At 37.7% G+C, this 21,399-nt stretch overlaps 1 protein-coding gene across 1 annotated transcript in view; it reads right to left on the bottom strand.

Moving 5' to 3' along the window:
* The window catches only part of Zir (dedicator of cytokinesis), a 667,641-nt gene that overhangs the window by 456,927 nt on the left and 189,315 nt on the right, over window positions 1-21,399 (bottom strand). Inside the window, exons 15-16 of the mRNA XM_090407837.1 lie at window positions 18,956-19,026; window positions 4,430-4,574 (exon numbers count right to left, since the gene is read on the bottom strand). Coding sequence (XP_090263963.1) covers window positions 4,430-4,574; window positions 18,956-19,026 — 216 coding nt within the window. The remainder of the gene's footprint in view (window positions 1-4,429; window positions 4,575-18,955; window positions 19,027-21,399) is intronic.

Below are 21,399 nucleotides of genomic sequence, written 5' to 3'. Positions count from 1 at the left end.
TCACCGCTTCATCAATCTCACCATATCTTGAATCTTGAATTAACCCTCTATCTCTTGGAAGTTTATTTTTCACTTGGTTAGACTATAATAAATTTAGTTTAATCCTTTAACCAAATGTAAGCAAACAAAGTTGGTGCCTGAAAATATCTGCAGGACTAGGGTAAGGTAGTGCAACATAGCAACTCCGAGCAAAGCTGGACTGAGCTCTCATTAATCCTTGTCTCAGTATCTCCCATAATGCAAAGCACATCTCCTTGCAGACATGTATACTGCTATGCATTAAGGGAAGGACCACTACTCAGACCAGTTTCAACCTTTATTGAGGTCTTGTCACTGGGAGGCAGACCCAACCATGGAGAATACTAAGGCGGAAGCAATAGGGAGGTCATATTTACCTATAGGAGTTGCCAACAAGTGTACCACCTTATTATTGAATTATTCTGAATTAGAGAAGATGTTGGAAGTTTATTTTTCACTTGGTTAGACTATAACAAATTTCAGTTTAAATCCTTTATCCAAGTGAAAGCAAACAAAGTTTACGCATGAAAATATCTTCGCACTGGGGTAAGGTGGTGCAACACCAGGCAACTCCGAGCAAAGGTGGACCGAGCTCTCATCACTCCTTGTATCAGCATCTCCCATAATGCAAAGCACATCTCCTTGCGGAAATGTATACTGCTATGCATTAAGGGAAGGGCCACTACTCAGACCAGTTTCAACCTTTATTGAGGTCTCGTCAGTGGGAGGCAGACCTGCCTTAGTATCTCCACGGTTGTGCCTCCCACTGACGAGACCTCAATGACAATACAATATACATTAAAATAAATTTTAATACACTTCCAATATTTCGCCAACGTCATGTTGCCATTTTCACAGGAACTTAAAAACAAGACACGTGCACGCAAGCACAACACACATTAAATGAGGACGAAGCAGGAAGCTATTCTTTCTCCTAAAAGTCCTGATGGTGCCCCTTAGCGGGCAATGTAGGTATTCTTGGCCGTTTTGACTGAAGGTTTTCTGATGTAGTTTTCCCAAATTTGGGGCAGTCTCATGCAACCTAATTTGTTGAGGTTACGATTGTTTCTTAGGGCTGAGGCTGATTCCATGAATAGCCTTTTATATTTGAATTTACTACGGTGATTATCATGCTTTCTTCCGCCATATTCTATGGTAGTTATCCAGAGCATGGTCTGCAAGATTGGCTATATTGGTGCAACCGATGTAGTCCTTGTGTTCTGAAATTCTGATATTAGCTGTCCTGCCTGTTTGGCCAAAGTAGGACAGCTTACAGATGCAAGGGACCTGGTATATACCAGGCAGGTCTGGGGGGGGGGGGTTGGTCTTTGGTGGAGCGGATAAGGGATGCCAGTTTTTTTATGGTCTGTAAGAAGAAGTCAAGTCATGTTTTTGTAGGATTTTTGTAATTTTTTCGAGGTGCCTCAGATGTAGGGAATGGTGATGGATTTAGAGTAATCCTTGTTGTGAAAGGGGGGGGTTGTGGTTTATTGGTTTCAATATTTTTGGATTTTTTTGGGGAGAAGCCATTGGCTGAGAAAGTATTGAGAATGTGGTATAGTTCTGTGATTAGGGCATTGTCATTTGAACAGATACATTTAGCCCTGTTGTGTAGCATCTTAATGACTCCATATTGTTGTGTGTGGGGGGGGGGGGAATTGTTCATGGATGTATCTGCCTGTGTGGGTTTTCTATAAACTGAGAAAACCAAGGTTCCATCAGGTTGGCGGGTGACTAGTGTGTCTAAGAAAGGAAGGCAATTGTTTTTTCTTCTTCCAGGGTGAACTTGATTGTTGGGTGTTGGTTGTTTAAGTGTGCTAGGAAGGAGAGGAGTGCATCAGAGCCATGTGGCCAAATAACGAACACATCATCAACATAGCGAAACCATATGGTTGGTTTTTTTGTGGGGCAGAGTTTAAGGCTTTCTCTTCAAAAGTCTTCATAAAAAATTTGGCCAAGGCTGAGGAGAGTGGTGAACCCATGGCTGTCCCATCTATTGTTTGTAGAATTTTCCTTGCCAAACAAAATGGCCTGAGTTCATTGTGAACTTAGGCTATTTTGTTTCACTGTGAACTCCGGCTAGTTCACAATGAAACAAATGTAGAATTTTCCTTGCCAAACAAAATAGCCTGAGTTCATTGTGAACCCAGCTAATTTCCGCCCGATATCACAGTTCACATTGTGAACTGTGATATCATGAGGAAATTTAGCTTGGATTAGCTCTAGGGAATCTTTGAGTGGGACAATTGTGAATCAGGAGGAGACATCAAAAACTGACCATTAAGTCAGTGTGTTGGAGTGTAAGGTTTTCTATGCTGGCTTTGAAATAGGCTGAGTTTTTTATGTGTGAAGGTGTGTTGCCAGTATAGTGTGTGAGTGCTTTGGCCAAAAGTTTAGCTAATTTATATGTGGGGGAATCAATGCCATCCACTATGGGATGTAATGGCACATTTTCTTTATGTATTTTTGGGAGTCCATATATACGGGGGGGGGGGGGGTATAGAGTTAAACGGTTTTAATTTGTTAGTGAATTCTACAGGTCAAGAAATGACCTTCTTAAGGAGCCAAAATTGGAGTTTTCTAATTTGTGAGTTGGTGGGATTGTGCTCGATAAGGAGGTAAGTAGCTCGATCTAACCATAGAGCATTAAGCTCAACTGTGTAATCCGTTTGGTTAAGCAGTACTGTGGTGTTCCATTTATCTGCTTTGGTAATTATTATTTCCTTGTTTTTCTTTAATTCTTGCAGAGCTTTAAATTCCTTATTGGGCATGTTGGTTTTTGGTGGTTTATCTTAGGTTGGAACACAAGCCACATCCAGTCTAATATCGTTGGCGACATGATTTGGAAGGTGTCATATCCCCGCATTCAATTTGTATCATAATCTCTTCAGCAGGTATTCTTCTGGGTGCAATGCCAAAGTGTGGGCCATGTGAGAGAGCGTCGAGTGCTTCAGGTTTTAAAATAATTGAAGAAAGGTTGACTAGTGTGACCAACAATTCCCCCCCCCCCTCCCCTCTCACAACAATATGGAGTCATTAAGTCTATGAAGTCTACTACACAACAGGGCTAAACTCTGTTCAAATGACAATGCCCTAACCACAGAAGTAAACCACATCTCAACACTTTCTCAGCCAATGGCTACCCCCCAAAAAAAATCCAAAAAATATTGAACCCAATAAACCACAACCCTCCCCCTTCTAGACAAGATTACTCTAAAATCCGTCACCATTCCCTACATCCAAAGTACCTCGGAAAAAGTTACAAAAATCCTACAAAAACATGACGTGACTTTTTCTTACAGACCATAAAAAAAACTGGCATCCCTTATCTGCTCCACCAAAGACCAACCTCCCCCCCCCCCCCCCCCCACCCCCTAGACCTACCTGGTATATACCAGGTCCCTTGCAGCTGTAAACTGTCCTACTTTGGCCAAACAGGCAGGACAGCTAATATCAGAATTTCAGAACACAAGGACTACATCCGGTTTCACCAATATAGCCACTCTGGTCTTGCAGCCCATGCTCTGGATACCTGCCATAGAATCCGTGGAAGAAAGCCATGATAATACACCGTAGTAATTCAAATACGAAAGGTTATTCATGGAATCAGCCTCAGCCCTAAGAAACAATCCTAACCTCAACAAATTTGGTGCATGAGACTGCCTCAAATTTGGGAAACCTACATCAGAAGACCTTCAGCCCAAACGGCCAAGAATACCTACATTGCCCGCTAGGGGCACCATCAGGACTTTTAGGAGAAAGAATGGCTTCCTGTTTCGTCTCATTTACTGTGTGTTGTGCTTGCATGCACGTGTCTTGTTTTTAAGTTCCTGTGAAAATGGGCAATGTGACATTGCCGAAATATTGGAAGTGCATTGAGATTCATTTTACCATATATTCTATTGTACGTTGTAATTTTCTTAAGCTATTTAATAAACATGTATAACCAACGTCTAAGCCTTTCCACGAGAAATAATAATAATAATAATACATTACAAACTCAGAAAATTTACAAATCAAAACTAAATATAAATACAAACTTATAATATTTTAATAATTATCATGGTTTTAAAGTATATGGTGAATATACATAAAACTGCTTAAAACATTTTAATCAAAAGGCAGACAGAAAGCCATACTTAATATTTTATATAAATGTGCACCAGAAAGTTCAAAATAAAGTTCTCTTTACTAAATGGCTTCATTATATCTGTATTATAAATAAACATGCCTACTAATAAGCAGTTATCTTAAAAAAATGTTTCTCTTCAAATAGCATATATGAAGTAGGGAAGTTTCTTCTTTCATGTGTTTCATTAGACAACATGACAGAAAACCATGACTTTTAAGTCATACAGCTAAAATAATGAACAATCAGCAGATTATTTAAAAAAAAAAAAAAAAAACTTACTGTATAACCAACAGGAACTTCAATTGGGGTCTGCTGTTCAAGCTTCCTCTGGCAACTTATATGATAAAAGGTAAAAAATAAGTGATGTTGATCTGTTAAATGTGAAGGAAGCTTTATTTTAATCTCATCATAGAAGTCAGGACATCTACATATAAAAAAAATTTAAAAAAATGTAATAAACAAAATTTCTTCACAAATAAATATATAGATGGGGAAAAAAGTGAATCGAAAATGCAATATTAATATCACAATGAGTTCATCATGAAGAAAGTATTTAATATACATTATAACTGTTGTGTGTGCTTCACAATACTATGCACTTGATCCCTCTCTGCCCCATTCTTCTCCAGCTTGGAATATGATATTTACAACTGGTACGCACTATGCATATGTACACTTCATGATATGATCATGAAGTACGCATAACTGAAGAAAGAACATGAGAATGATTTGTGTCTATGAAATCAATATATCTGTTAACTATTTAATTAAATATTCCACCTTTACAAATATGTACATGTAATTTTTTCTTTCTATTATGAAAAATTCATGTTCCTCTAAATAAATATGTGTGTGTGTGTGTGCGCACACATGGCTGAGTATTTATAGGACTGTCTTTTTTAACGGCAATATAGGCAAAGGGTATCACAAGAAATAATAAGCATTCAAATTAATGAAAAAGGTACCGTACACTTTAATAGTGTATGATTGTTTTTTAAATATAGATTCCATTCAAGAAAGGTAAAAGAATGTTACAGAACATCAAAGCCATGAGTGGAATGCAAGAATGAACAAACGTATTGTTATTGAGCTAGCGTGATTGGAGAAACGATTGTCATGTAGTGCATCAGGAGGGAGAATGGAAGAAAAAGTGAATGGTAAAAGTATGAAAGTTTGAGAAACTAGCATAAAGAAAGGGTATTGAGCTACTCTATGGAGATACAATGATAAGACATATACTTAATGAGAAAGTGACATAAGCAGTTTCTCAGATGCAGAGATTAAGGAAGTGAATGAAGCTGATAGTTTGCTGAAAGGAGAGGTGAAAGAATAGTTTTGACTAGAATGAATGATTTGAAAGGGGAGAAATATTCAATGACAGAAGATATAAAAGAGTTGCTGATAGAAGCACAAAAAATAAGGGTGAGAAAGCAGACTGTGGGTGTGCTACTTCAGTATGATAGGAATGAACTGAGAAGAAATGCCATGATTGCTAATGAATCAATGACAAGATTGTGGAGAAAAAATGGTATGCAGTTTATAGATACATGGAGTGAATTTGATGGACAATAGGTTTAGTTCATGCCTGATGAAGTTCAGTTGAATGGTTTTGGAGTTAGATGTTCAGACATTGAAAGTCCAAAAGCAGAAAAGCTGGAAGTATTGGAAGAAGCGTGTACAGAAATGAGTATGAAATGTTTAATGCAGGTTCACAGATTTCAAATCTGAATGGGTTGGTAATGACATTATACAAGGAAAACTATGGGTCCAAGGCAAGGGGGAAATCGAAATGCATGTACACGAATACCAGAAGTATCAAAAAAAAAAAAAAAAGGAGTTTCTGGCATTGGTCAACATGACTTGGCCAAAATTATAGGCATCAGTGAGACCTGGTTGACAGAAAATGATTTACATGGATAGAATATAAAACATTTTAATTTCATGGATGATAAAGGGAACAGAATAGGAGGTGGGGTATTGCTGATAATAGCTGAAGAACTTCATCAACAAAATTAGAAGTTAAAATTATCAGCTTTTTATTATTAAATTATTAATTATTAGAAGTTAAATCTGGTGCAACATCTATTGTTGTTTGCTGCTAGAGACCAAGGGGTCCACAGGAAGATGTGGATGCAATGCATTGGCAAATTAGCATAATGAGCACAGGTCAATCAATTGTTATGGGAATTTCAGCTATGGAAATACAGACTGGATGGAGTAAAGGGATCATGGGAGTGGAATTTATGAAGTTGGTAAGGGATAATTACCTGATACAGAATGTCATGGAGAGAGGATCAAGAATTTGAGAGAGAGTGCTGGATCTGGTAACAGCATCGGAACATGCATCATGAATGTCTAACTAAGGTAGACATTCGCTAAGTTGCCTAACATGTGGAATTCTCTGTCAAGAAAGGGTTTATGTGAACCATAAAACTGGTATTTTTGACAGAGGTATCTTGGAACCATGTCATGGGTTGAGAAGCTACAAGTGAAAAATGTCAGTTGTGCAAAGTGGTCAGGTATTGTTTGAGAGAAGCAATATTAGACTGCATAACCAGTGTCAGGAGGAAAAACCAAGTAGGGGTTAAGTGGATAAGTAGGGATATAAGACAAGAGCTGCTATAAAAGAAAACATTGTGGATGGAATATAAAGAAAAAAGGTGATCAGCATACTCATAAGCAGTACAAAGTGAAAGCTGGAAGGATAAATAATGTGGTAAGAAATGCCAGGTTATTAAAGAAAATTAGCCAAGCGGGCAAAGATAAATCCAAAACATTTTTTTTCATTATGTGGAAGGATGACTATGAAAAGATGACTTTCATCAATGCTGATGGTAGGAAGGTGACAGAAGCAAAAGAAATAGTCGAGTTCTGAGTGATCAACATTGCAAAGGTATATCATTCAGATGGAGATTTTGCAGTTGCTCATGTGACAAAGATGTCAGAATTGCAGTAGATGAACAGGAGGTGCTCAGCATATTGAAAAAATATTCAATGTGATCACAGAAGTGGGACTGGATGGCATGTCAGGCCATGTGCTATGCAAATATACAAGAGAACTGGCAGTGCCTCTGATGAAATTGTTCGATCGACTACTTTGCCAAAATAGTCTCAAACTTTGGCAAAGTTCCACGGAGTGGAAAGAAAACAAGACAGTTCTGTACTCAAGTCACTGCTCTTTAATTTGTATATTAATCATGCAGGGGAAAAAACTAAGGTGGGATATTCAGTCGTTTGCTGATATGCAAAACTAGGGAGAGTAGTAGTTGATAAAGGTGATGAATTCATTCTGCAGGATGATTTAAATAAATTGGCATTTTGAGCAAAGGAAAATGATTATCCATTTAATGTTGCAAAGTTGTAACATGATGCACATCAGGTTGAAAAGTTTACATTAACGTGTATCACATTGATGGTAGTAGATTGCAGGAAATTTATGAGACTAGGGACATGGCAGGTAATGGTGGACAGAGAGAGAAAGAGTTGAATTTCAGTGGGCATATTGCAAACGTTAGGCTGACTCTTATCTATCCTTAGTCAGCCTAAAGAAAAACATCACCATCTTCAGTTCCCAGGAGTATACAGAATTATTTGTAGTTGTGGTAAATCATATTATAGACAAACTGATAAATCAATCTTTCTTCATCTTGAAGAGCACAAAAGAGACATCTCTTATAATAGAATCCAAGCCAGTGCCCTCGCCAGCCAAGTCTTGTTCTCTGTAAACTCTGACGAAGGCTGCCAACACCAAATAGACCAGAATCTAACTTCTAATATTCATAAATGTTAAGATGAACTTAAAAGATGTATCCTGGAGTCAAAAGAAATAGCCTTCGATTCTACCCACATGAATAGTAACTAAGCAACCTTAGTTACAATTTACCAGACTCTCATAGCTCTGTGTTAGATTGTGAAAGAGTGGAAATTAATGAATTCCTATCTTATCACAGTCTAACATACTTTTCCAAACAAAAGAATGAGATAAATACAGTAAATTGCCTCTAAGTGTAAAATAAGTAATGTGTATATATGTGTCAAGAGTGTTCTGTTATGAAAAGGTTAAATAAGTATGTATTGTGTGCCATTCGCGAACGTGGTTAATTTAGTATTGAAAATGTAAAACATTACCAGAGCTTTAGAAATTAACCTGTGTAAAAGAATTATGAATGTAAGCTCATATTCAACAGTTGGGGGGGAGTCAAGTCCAAAGGTTACGTGAGGGAGTGGATCGCCTGAGTAAACAATGACGTCATCGTATGTGCGATTAGCGGCGGAGACAATGGACGCCGTGACGTTGTAGTTCGCTGGACATCGAAAGGGGTGAGAAACGCCGAGAAAGAGAAGGGTAATTATAATTTAATTATAATATAAGGGTCATGCTACCCTGTAACAAGGCTTTTTTCTCCTGGATCTCTGGTGTGGTCCCCCCCCACACACACACGTGGCGAGGAAGGGTGCCAGTGCCTGGTACCGGCAGTCGCGGGTTTCGGCGACAGTATCTCCGCGAGTTTCAGCGACAGTATCTCTGCGGAAAAGTCCGGCTGTCCACAGAAGGCCAGTTTCCTGTGAACTTGTGATGCCATAAAGAGCCATAAAGGAAGATAAGTAGACTTTGTTTGTGTTTCACTGAATATGAATGAAAGATTTGTGCCACGTTAATATGTTATAAAAGGGAACATTAATGATATAGCATAAGGTTGTATTGCTAGGACTTTAGAAGGATATTGAATTTATGTTTATTATCTGTCGTTGTGTTAAAATTCGCCATTATATTGAATGAAATCAAGGATATGTTTAGAGTAAAGAATTGGCATAATATTAAGAGATTGTGAAATATATGAATGTTATCTTGTGTAGTCTGACAGAGCTACGGAGTCTTAGATTGATTGTGATAATAGTACATGATTAATGCATTAGCGAAGGTTAATATAATTCTTACTTTAGGAAGCTACTGTATAATATGCTATAAGTGTAATAGTAGTGTTTGAATTTTATATACCTTGTCTGAAACTCCCTTAAGATGGGATTTGATTTAGTGTTATTACGTGTATCAACCTTTGAGTATAATAAACCTTGCTTTTGATTCTAACAAAGACTTTCTGTGATTTCTGGAATCCGATGCACTGCTTATAAAATATTAATGCAAACCTATGCGGGATATTAAAAGGGATATTTGAAAAGGGTATATTTTGGCCACGTCTGCAGAGTTAATAGGTATCATTAAGTACTGTCCTGAGATTACCTCTTGGTTGTTAAAGTTTAATAATCTAATAGCGCTAAGTGGCGTAGCGAAACAAATACATTTCTTGGCGTTTTACAAGAGGTTAATCTTAGACACTCTGATACTCTGGTACAGCCTCTATCTCGAGGAAATTCCATTGTCACTCAGAGGTACCACGTGCTACCCGATAGTGTATTACAGAGATAAAGCAACAAAGGTTTAAAATAAGTGTGAATAAGAAGAAGCGACACAACATAAATGGTGCAGCGGTAGGATAGTTATAATAAGGAAGAAAAGGTTACAACATAAATAGTGCAGCCGATAAGGTTAATATAGAAGGAGGTTTAGGTAGAAAAGATTGAATAAAAAAAAATACAACCATTGTACAATAAAAGACAAGAAACGTTACAACACTCTGCTATTCAGTATTGGCATTCTCGCGAGATCACTCGCACACATATAAATGGAGCTAGAACTGAAAAGCAGACTCTAATTTAAACTTAACTACAGTTTTTGAAAGCTCTGTTGTTGTTGTAAGTGTGTAATGTATCTGTTGGTCTTTTAGTATATATTTTTGTGCTTTGACACCTGATGAAGTTGGCTTACCAACAAAACTAGTTGTGTCCTTATTAAACTTTTATTCATAATTATATCGGTGTTTTAAGTCATTAAAATTATTGAACATGCTCATAAACCAAGTCAATCCACACACACACACATGAGAGAGAACTAGAGGTCACCCTTGGAAATTATGTCAGTGAGTGGTCATGAAGGGTGTATGAACTAGATTTTTTACTTGGAGAGTGGTGAGTAAGTGGAATGGATTGCCAGATTTAGTTGTGAGTGCCCTGGAAGAGAGGAAAAGCAATTTTATTGTGTTTGCACTAAACGAGATGTTTAGCAACTACTCCTCTTGTCTTAACAAGCATAGTAGAAAGTGCAGGATAAAGGATTTCTTGTTCAGTGGAGAACTGTCCATGAAAGTGCTGCAACATGGCATCTATAAGATAGAGGCTGAAGTGAGTCACTAAGAGGATGATCATTTATCAGCTAAACAAGAGAATTTTTGGAGAAGTTTTATGTGCATCCCAAACATATGAATAGAATTCTAAGGACAGGTGGCTTAGGGACTTGTACAGAGTTAATAGCTTGATAGGTAAAAGGTAGCATCTAGAGCAAAAAATAATGCCTAGTTTGAGACTGAGAAAGCTATTGATGTGAAGAGTTTATACCAGGATAGGACAGGGAAAATAGTCCAAGGAGATTTTTTGATCTAGTCTGGTCCACATATTCTGGAGGGTAAGGGTAAATGAGCTTAGATCAGTTTGTCTTTGTGAGAGAAAAGGTGAGACTGGGTTTTGGTAGCAGTGAAGTAAGAAGGCTATCCACAATCTACTGAAGAATAGTATACAGATTAGGTTTCAGATAATCTCGAAAACGTGGATGTCAGCAGTCTAAGTACTGTATGGTTAATCAAATATGTGTACTATTATCAGAAATGTGTGAATAGGAATAATGTTGATTGAGAACAGGTCATTTATGGAATAAGAGAGAGAGAGGGGATAATCGATAGAGCAGAGACCTGAGGCACATTCCTGCATTGGTGGTGAAGCTCGAAGAGAAGAAATGATCCACTATGGCATTAAGTGAATGATCAGAGAGAGAGAGAGGGGGGAGGGGGAGAGAGAGAGAGAGAGAAAACCTCCTACCCAATTGCAAACCTTGACAGCAACCAAGGTCAAATTCTCTGGAAATGTGAAGACTGATAGCACATCATGCTTTAGAAACTTTTCCATGCCATGTGTGCAGATGAGGGTAATATATGCTAGATGGTCAGATATGGATATAGATTAGTGAATACACATACTGGAGGTTGATGATTAACTTCATGAATAAGCTGACTGTTGATGACTTCTTCATTATTTTGTGATGGCAACAGTATGGCAGTTTGAAGGAAGACATTTATCATCCATATTTGGAATAGGTTGGATGTAGGCTTGCTTCCATACACTGTAATAAATGTTGCCCAAGTAAAACTGATTATAGAGATGATATACAAGACAGATGTTAGCTCTGAAGCACAACTTATGGGTATACACATGGAGAGATACCATCAGTATGGAAAGACTTTTTTTAGTGTCTAAGTTGTTGAGTATTTATTCTTCTGATGTCTTTTTGATGAAACACCACAGGAAACATAAAGTGCTCAATTTCTGGTATTGTAAAAGGTCAGCTTTATCTTTAGATTCTGTAAAAGTGGTGGAACTGAATAAGAGAGAGAGAGAGAAGTGGAATCGCAAGTGAGCTGAAGTTGTATTTGATGGCCTTTGCAAGGGACACAACAGAAGGCAAGTTTTCCATAATTTGCCCTTAAAAAGTTGGATTTCCCGATGGCTGTTATGCATTTATTCTATGCTCATTTTTGTAGCTATGTAATATCCAAGTAAAATATTTCAGCTATTTAGGCACAATTTTAGTAAAGATAGCAAATTAAATATGGAAATGGAAAATAGAATAAGTAAGCTGTTATAGTGGGATGCAAGTTGAATAAATTTATAGGGAATAAGAGAGAAATTAGACAAAACCCTATACTTAAACGTGTGGACAGACTTATGTGTTCGTCGAACATGTTGTTTATTATTTTAACGGTATAATAGAACACAGAAACTAAGTAAATAATTAATGTATTAACTTAATGCTGATATTTCGCTGGTATTATAACCAGCATCTTCAGAACACAAAAACACTGTTTGTCACAATACGCGAGACTAAAACAACATGGTGTACTTAAACAAAATTGTAGCAGCAACACAAAGACTAAAGTCCTGATTTTGGCGCCCTCTATCTGAAAAAAAAAAAAAAAATCATATATTACTAGAGTCCTAGAAAAGTGCTAATTTTTTCTTAATATGACTGTCTCCCAGATCTCATCATCATCATCATCATCAAATTCCTGCCATGTACCCTCAAGGGGTGTACAGGATATGACAGTACTACATGAAAAAATTACATCATTACTAACTTCCTATCTACAATTTTCCTCCAAATCAGTCTGTTACTTGTCAAGACTCCAACATTATCAGATCTTATATTTCTATCGTCTAAGGCACTTTGTACTGTATCAATCCACCTATATCTTGGTCTTCCTCTGGGTCGTTTTCCTGCCAACCTGGCAGAGAACACTTGTTTTGCTAATCTTTCCTCTCCCATTCTATTTAAGTGACCATACCATCTGAGATTAGCTCTGCTAACGCATTCCTGGATGCTGACAATGTCAAGTTCTTTCCTAATATCCTCATTTTTAATATGATATTGCCATTGATGCCATCTGTTCACGCCTCTAATCTTTCTCAGGACTCTCATATCTGCGGTCTCTAGTCTTTGGTCAAGTGTTTTACTTCTGACCCAGCTCTCAGATCCATAAGTTAAAATTGGTTTGAACAAATTTTAACTTATGGATCTGAGAGCTGGGTCAGAAGTAAAACACTTGACCAAAGACTAGAGACCGCAGATATGAGAGTCCTGAGAAAGATTAGAGGCGTGAACAGATGGCATCAATGGCAATATCATATTAAAAATGAGGATATTAGGAAAGAACTTGACATTGTCAGCATCCAGGAATGCGTTAGCAGAGCTAATCTCAGATGGTATGGTCACTTAAATAGAATGGGAGAGGAAAGATTAGCAAAACAAGTGTTCTCTGCCAGGTTGGCAGGAAAACGACCCAGAGGAAGACCAAGATATAGGTGGATTGATACGGTACAAAGTGCCTTAGACGATAGAAATATAAGATCTGATAATGTTGGAGTCTTGACAAGTAACAGACTGATTTGGAGGAAAATTGTAGATAGGAAGTTAGTAATGATGTAATTTTTTCATGTAGTACTGTCATATCCTGTACACCCCTTGAGGGTACATGGCAGGAATTTGATGATGATGATGATGATGAGATCTGGGAGACAGTCATATTAAGAAAAAATTAGCACTTTTCTAGGACTCTAGTAATATATGATTTTTTTTTTTTTTTTTTTTTTGTCTCCCAGATCTTCGGCAAGTTAATACAGCCATATTTGTTGAAATTTGGAGTGTGTTTTAGGGCTTCTGTCGCCTCTAAGAACAATCTCTCTGATTTATACGGGTTTCTGTGTAGTACTTTTGTGTTTTTCCAGTTGATCCTGTGTGCAGGGGTATCCAGAGCATGGTCTGCTAGGCCCGACTTCCCATAATGATAATTCCGGACGTATCGTTTATGTTCGCTGATGTGGATGTTCACAGTTCTTACTGTTTGACCGTAGTAGGCTTGATTGCATAAGCAGGGTACTTGGTAGACTCCTGGATGTGATAAAGGAGGAATGCTGTACTTGGGTGAGTCGATGAGGGTGGCTAATTTGCTACATGGTCTGAATGTAGTGAGTAGTTTATGTTTATTGAGAATTCTTGAGATCTTTTTGGATGTGCCTTTAATGTAAGGGATGGTGACTGTTTTGTTGTAGTTCTCTGTGGTGGATGGTGGGAGGGGTTTCTTAGGAGTGTTTAGTATTTTGTTTATTTTATGTGGATTGTAGCCGTTGGCCAAGAAGGTGTGGCGTAAGTGAGTCAGTTCAGCAGTAAGAGCCTTGTCATTGGAACAGATTGCTCTCGCTCTATGGGTTAGCGTTTTTAATATGCCATATTGTTGAGAAGGATGATGGTGTGATTGTTTGTGTAAGTATCTGCCTGTATGTGTGGGTTTTCTAAAAACTGAAAATGATAAGGAACCATCTGGGAGACGTGTGATGAGTGTATCCAGGAAGGGCAGACAGTTGTTGGCTTCCAGTTCCATAGTAAAGTGGATTTTTGGATGTTGGCTATTTAAATGTGCTAAGAATGTTTTCAATGTCTCAGGGCCATGTGGCCAAATAGCAAGCACATCATCAACATAGCATAGCCAAAGTGTTGGTTTGAGAGTGGCTGTATTGATTGCTTGTTTTTCCAGGTGTTCTATGTAAAAGTTGGCTGGGGGGGGGGGGAGCCCATGGCTGTCCCATCAATTTGTTTGTATATTTTCCCTTTCCATGTGAAATATCCTGCATGTATTGTGAATTTGAATAGTTCAAATATATCAGGGGGGAAGTGTGACTTCAGTAGATTGAGGGTTTCTATTAGTGGTACATTTGTGAATAGTGAAGTGATGTCAAAGCTTACTATTAAGTCTGAGTTTTTTAGGGTAAGGTGTTGTAAGATGCTTTTTAGGTGTGCTGAATTTTTGACAAAGGAGGGAGAATTGTTAGTGAGAGTGGCTAGTAGCTTCGCTAAATGTCTAGCCAGTTTGTATGTGGGACTATTTATACTGCCCACAATTGGGCGTAGGGGTGTGCCTGGTTTGTGAATTTTTGGTGATCCATAGATCCTCGGTGTTTTAACATGGAAGGGTTTGAGTTTGTTAACTGTGTCTTTGGGCCAAGAAGTGACTTTTTTTAATAATTTTCGTGCCTTATTCTTTTGTGTGTTGGTGGGATTGCGATCTATAATTTTGTATGTTGACTGATCTTGTAATAGCGTGTGCATTTTGTTTTCATATTCAGTTGTGTCCATCACCACGATTGCATTTCCTTTGTCTGCTTTTGTTATGGTAATCTGCCTGTTGTTGTGTAGCTCTTTTATAGCAATCCCAAAAATAATATCCCACATAAGGAATTCATACAAACAAATTGATGGGACAGCCATGGGCTCCCCCCCCCCAGCCAACTTTTACATAGAACACCTGGAAAAACAAGCAATCAATACAGCCACTCTCAAACCAACACTTTGGCTACGCTATGTTGATGATGTGCTTGCTATTTGGCCACATGGCCCTGAGACATTGAAAACATTCTTAGCACATTTAAATAGCCAACATCCAAAAATCCACTTTACTATGGAACTGGAAGCCAACAACTGTCTGCCCTTCCTGGATACACTCATCACACGTCTCCCAGATGGTTCCTTATCATTTTCAGTTTTTAGAAAACCCACACATACAGGCAGATACTTACACAAACAATCACACCATCATCCTTCTCAACAATATGGCATATTAAAAACGCTAACCCATAGAGCGAGAGCAATCTGTTCCAATGACAAGGCTCTTACTGCTGAACTGACTCACTTAAGCCACACCTTCTTGGCCAACGGCTACAATCCACATAAAATAAACAAAATACTAAACACTCCTAAGAAACCCCTCCCACCATCCACCACAGAGAACTACAACAAAACAGTCACCATCCCTTACATTAAAGGCACATCCAAAAAGATCTCAAGAATTCTCAATAAACATAAACTACGCACTACATTCAGACCATGTAGCAAATTAGCCACCCTCATCCGCTCACCCAAGGACAGCATTCCTCCTTTATCACATCCAGGAGTCTACCAAGTACCCTGCTTATGCAATCAAGCCTACTACGGTCAAACAGGAAGAACTGTGAATATCCACATCAGCGAACATAAACGATACGTCCGGAATTATCATTATGGGAAGTCGGGCCTAGCAGACCATGCTCTGGATACCCCTGCACACAGGATCAACTGGAAAAATACAAAAGTACTACACAGAAACCCGTATAAATCAGAGAGATTGTTCTTAGAGGCGACAGAAGCCCTAAAACACACTCCAAATCTCAACAAATATGGCTGTATTAACTTGCCGAAGATCTGGGAGACAGTCATATTAAGAAAAAACTAGCACTTTTCTAGGACTCTAGTAATATATGATTTTTTTTTTTTTTTTTTTTCAGATAGAGGGCGCCAAAATCAGGACTTTAGTCTTTGTGTTGCTGCTACAATTTTGTTTAAGTACACCATGTTGTTTTAGTCTCGCGTATTGTGACAAACAGTGTTTTTGTGCTCTGAAGATGCTGGTTATAATACCAGCGAAATATCAGCATCAAGTTAATAAATTAATTATTTACTTAGTTTCTGTGTTCTATTATACCGTTAAAATAATAAACAACAAAACCCTATACTAGCAGTATACAAGACACTGTTCAAACTAATTTTAACTTATGGATATGATAGCTGATTAGAAATAAAACAGCTGAACCAAGGCTGGAGACAACAGATATGAGAGTTCTGAGAAAAATTAGTAGGTTAAACATATGGCCTCAATGACAGAATCATATTAAAAAAGAAAATATTATGAAGGAACCTGATATTCTTAGCATCCATGAATATGCAAACAGAGCTCATCAAAGATAGTATGGTCAATTAAAGAGAATGGGAAAGGAAATGTTAGCAAAACAGGTATTTGGTTGATTCAAATGTGGCAGGAAAAGATTATTATTATGTGACACCTCCAGGAAGTCCATGGACTCATCAAGGGAGGGTACCCACTCCACAACTCCCTGTCTCCACCACTCAATTCACCAACTACAACGAACCACATATACACCAACACAATCTACCACCAACCACCACCACCACCACCATCACTTGTATTTTCACAGACAATCACAAATATCCATGCCCATAGCGGGATTCGAACCCGCAGCCTGTTGGTTGGAGAGTGGATACGCTAACCACTCGGCCAACCAGGCCAGCTAAAAATTCTTTGCTGAAATCCAGATCCAGAGGTGGATTAATGCAGTTAGAAGAGCACTATGAGACAAAAATATATGATCTTTTAATATAGGAATGCTGACAAGTAATACAATATAATAAATTTAGTTTGATCCTTTACCAAAGTGTAGGCAAACAAAGTTTGCGCCTGAAGTAGTTCAGGACTGAGGCAACTCGTAGTAAAGGTGGACCAAGCTCTCATCACTCCTTGTCTCAGTATCTCCCATAATGCAAAGCACATCTCCTTGCAGATATGTATAAAGCTATGCATTAAGGGAAGGGCAACTACCCAGACCTGTTTCGACCTTTATTGAGGTCTCGTCAGTGGGAGGCAGACCCAGAAGTGGCGATACTAAGGCAGAAGCAATGGAGAGGTCATATTTACTTATAAGAGTTGCCAAAAGGTGTACCACCTTATTATTAATTTACTCTGGATTTAGAGAAAGATGTAGGAAGTTTATTTTCCACTTGGTTAGACTATAATAAATTTAGTTTAATCCTTTACCCAAGTGTAGGCAAACAAAGTTTGCACCTGAAGTAGTTCAGGACTGAGGCTACTTGTAGCAAAGGTGGACCAAGCTCTCATCACTCCTTGTCTCAGTATCTCCCATAATGCAAAGCACATCTCCTTGCTGACATGTATAAAGCTATGCATTATAGGAAGGGCCACTACCCAGACCGGTTTCGACCTTTATTAAGGTCTCGTCAATGGGAGGCAGACCCAGAAGTGGTGATACTAAGGCAGAAGCAATGGAGAGGTCATATTTATTTTAGAATATCAGAAGTGGTGATACTTTAGTATCACCACTTCTGGGTCTGCCTCTGACTGACAAGACCTCAATAAAGGTTGAAACCAGTCTAAGTAGTGGCAATTCTCTTAATGCATAGCTTTATACATGTCTACAAGGAGATGTGTTTTGCATTATGGGAGATACTGAGACAAGGAGTGATGAGAGCTTGGTCCACCTTTACTACGAGTTGCCTCAGTCCTGAACCACTTCAGGCGCAAACTTTGTTTACCTACACTTGGGTAAAGGATTAAACTAAATTTATTATAGTCTAACCAAGCAGAAAATAAACTTCCTACATCTTTCTCTAAATCCAGAGTAAATTAATAATAAGGTGGTACACATTTTGGCAACTCGTATAAGTAAATATGACCTCTCCATTGTTTCTGCCTTAGTATCACCACTTCTGGGTCTGCCTCCCACTGACGAGACCTCAATAAAGGTCAAAACCAGTCTGGGTAGTGGCCCTTCCCTTAATGCATAGCTTTATACATGTCCGTAAGGAGATGTGCTTTGCATTATGGGAGATACTGAGACAAGGAGTGATGAGAACTTGGTCCACCTTTACTACGAGTTGCCTCAGTCCTGAACTATTTCAGGCGCAAACTTTATTTCCTACACTTGGGTAAAGGATTAAACTAAATTTATTATAGTCTAACCAGGTCAAAAATAAACTTCAAGTAATAGAATAATTTTCAAGAAAACTATTGGCAGGATATTAGTAAAAGTGAAACTTAATCATGTAGTACTATCAGAGTATTCCATAACTTCCCCCCCCATCCCATCCAAGTATGCATATCAGGAATTTAATGATGATAATGATAATGAATCTCTCACATTCCATATAAATATATTCAGTTGGCTCTCCACAACACCTGATTTTTTTTTTTTTTTTTTTTTTTTACTGTGTTGTAATTTCCATATTTAATTTGTCATTGTCACTAAAAACTGGTCAGATTCTGAATAAACTATCCAGTACTGGTGGGTGTTAAGTTAACCAAAAAGCCTATTATCTAGTTTCTAGATTGTGTGAGTATCCAGATAATGACCAGCTGTTGGTTTTCGTTTCAATTGTGAAATAGATTGTTGGATGCTAGCATGATACTTTTGCATCTTTTACTTTATATGTGGCCAGATAATTAATATATCATTCTAATATCAGATACATGCAAACCAATTTTTGAGCTTATATATATATATATATATATATATACCTACCTGCTGTGATAAGTAACTGCTGTATAAGCTTCTGTTGAATATTCTGGACAGCTTGATTTCCCAAATATGACCTTCAAGAAATACAATCAGAAACAAGAAGTTTATTTGAAGTCAATAAAGCATGCTTAATACAAAGGCATATATTCAAAGGAAATCTTCAAAAAGGTGGATTTTATGCTTATGCTCATGTTTCTGGTCTTACATAAAAGTCTCATGGTCTGCTAATTCAACAACTAAAACCTTTATAACTTGTAAGAATAATTATGAAACTTATGATCATAGGAGAGGATGGATTAATTGTGAGTAAGCAGAAGGTACTTAAGGAAATAAATAAGCTTAATGTCAATAAGATGACAGAGATTTGATAACATATCACCATGTCTTAAGGGAGTGTTCCAGGGAATTAGCAGCAGCATTGTCATTCCTGTTTAGTAAGTCTTACAACAGTACAAGTTTCAAGAGAGTAGAAAGAAGGTAAAATTGTTCCACAGCATAAGGTTCTAGATTAATGGACTGATAATAGCAGTATTCTCTGTAATTGTCAGCATGGGTTTGTTAAAGGAAGAGCATAGAGGCTATCTGGTGAAGAGACATGCTGTTAGAAAGCTCCTGCAAGATCTGTGAATTTATGGTGTAATTATTGAAGAACATAATTGCAGAAATATTATTAGTCTTTACTACTCTTAAGAATGGTGCCGAAAACTTGTCACAACAGGGCAGTGTCTAAGGCTCAAGTTGTTACTATTGAGGAGAGTGTTTGTCCTGATGAACAAAAGTGCTGCTGCAGTGATGATGATAATTTATCTAAGGATAAGTTGAAATTAGAAATAACTCAATTAAAAGAAATCATTATAAAATGGACCAGAGAGTTAAAAAAAAGTGAAAAAATGTTTAATTAAACATAGACAGGATAAGAAAAAGGATCAAAAGAAGAACAGGAAGGAAGCACTGAACTTCATAATCATAATAACAACAAGGTAAGTCAGTTAAAATCTAAGAAAAACAGAGGTGATAAAGTATGGGGATTCAATCTTAAAATTTGCACTTGCTGAGGGAGTCACCACTTCTAGTTTGGGAGGGGGGGGGGGGGCAAAATTAAAAATATGATAAACATAATTAAAAAGCAAAAATGAAAAGTAAAAGAAATGGTAGTTCTGGTAGGAACTAATAATTTAAGCTGTGATGAATAAAGTATGAGAGAAGATATGAAATGTCTGCTGGAAGAAGCGAGAAAGAAATGTGAGAGAGTAAAAATTGTAGGACTGCTATCAAAATATGACAGTACAGAGCTAAAAAGGAGGGAAATGATAGCAAATGATTTCACATGCAGACTGTGTAGAAGAAATGGATGAAGGTTTTAGATGAGTAGAGTGAGTTTGAACTGCAAAAAGGACATATAAGAGGGATGGCCTGCACTTGAATTCATTTGGTATCAGGAGCCTGCAAAAATTACTTCTTGGTATGAGACCTAATGCCGAGAGTCAGGGAAATCGGTTCATCAAGGGAGAATTGGAAAATGTGCGTGAAAGTTCAGCTATGGTATACAAATGTGATAAAGATATGAATGTCTTTGAACATGGTTAAGTATGTGGCAAAGGGGTAGAAAAATATGCTTTGAGTTAGGACCTTTTGAGTATGTCTGGGGAGAAAAAAGAGAAAGTTCTAGAGCAAGACCAAATAGATTGCATATCTGATTATGAGATTAGGCCAGGTGGTAATTTATTATGTCTAAACACAAATGGGTTGAGTTCGTTGCTTTATTGAATATGGTGTGGCCTAAAATTGTTGGCATTAGTGAAACCTGACTATCAAAATCAGAAATGGTAACTGGAATCGAGTGTAATGGGTATACTATTTTTAAGAATGACAGAAAAGATAAGAAAGGAGTACTACTAATGATATCAGATGACTTAAGTCTAATTAAGATAGAAATGCAAGAAAACAATGATGGTAACAATGTCCCATATAGTGTGAAGTGGATGTTAACAGAATGAAATACATGGCAGGGTTTTGCTACAGACCAGGTGACTCAGTTGCAGAGGACAAAGAAATGCATCACCAATTTAGCCTTATGGATACCAAACGTATTCAAAGCGTATTCATTGTGTTAGAAGGAATCTCTGTCAAGGATATGGCAATTTTACCACCAGTTGGCAACAGTGTTCATGCTGTGCTTTCTTGGGAAGTATCTAACTGTGTTGATGCTCCAAATAGAACAGGTTACATGCTGAACTACAAAGCTGGAAATTATGATAAAATTAGGAGAATACTATCTTTTGTCCCATGGTTTCAGTTACTGAATGGGAAAAATGTCAGCAATGCATGGAAATCTTTGAAAAAGTGTTTAAATGAGGTGGTATCTGAATGTATTCCTAGTGTTCGAAGAATAAATAGGTTGGCAGTGAAATAGATGTGCAACCTTATTAAGCAAGAGATTCACAAGA

Source organism: Typopeltis vanoorti, chromosome 18 (assembly GCF_054136105.1).
Source record: "Typopeltis vanoorti isolate ZY-2024b chromosome 18, IOZ_Tvanoo_1.0, whole genome shotgun sequence".
Lineage (NCBI taxonomy): Eukaryota > Metazoa > Arthropoda > Arachnida > Uropygi > Thelyphonidae > Typopeltis > Typopeltis vanoorti.
The sequence above is the reverse complement of the archived record's forward strand: the minus strand, read 5'-3'. Positions and strand labels throughout refer to the sequence as shown.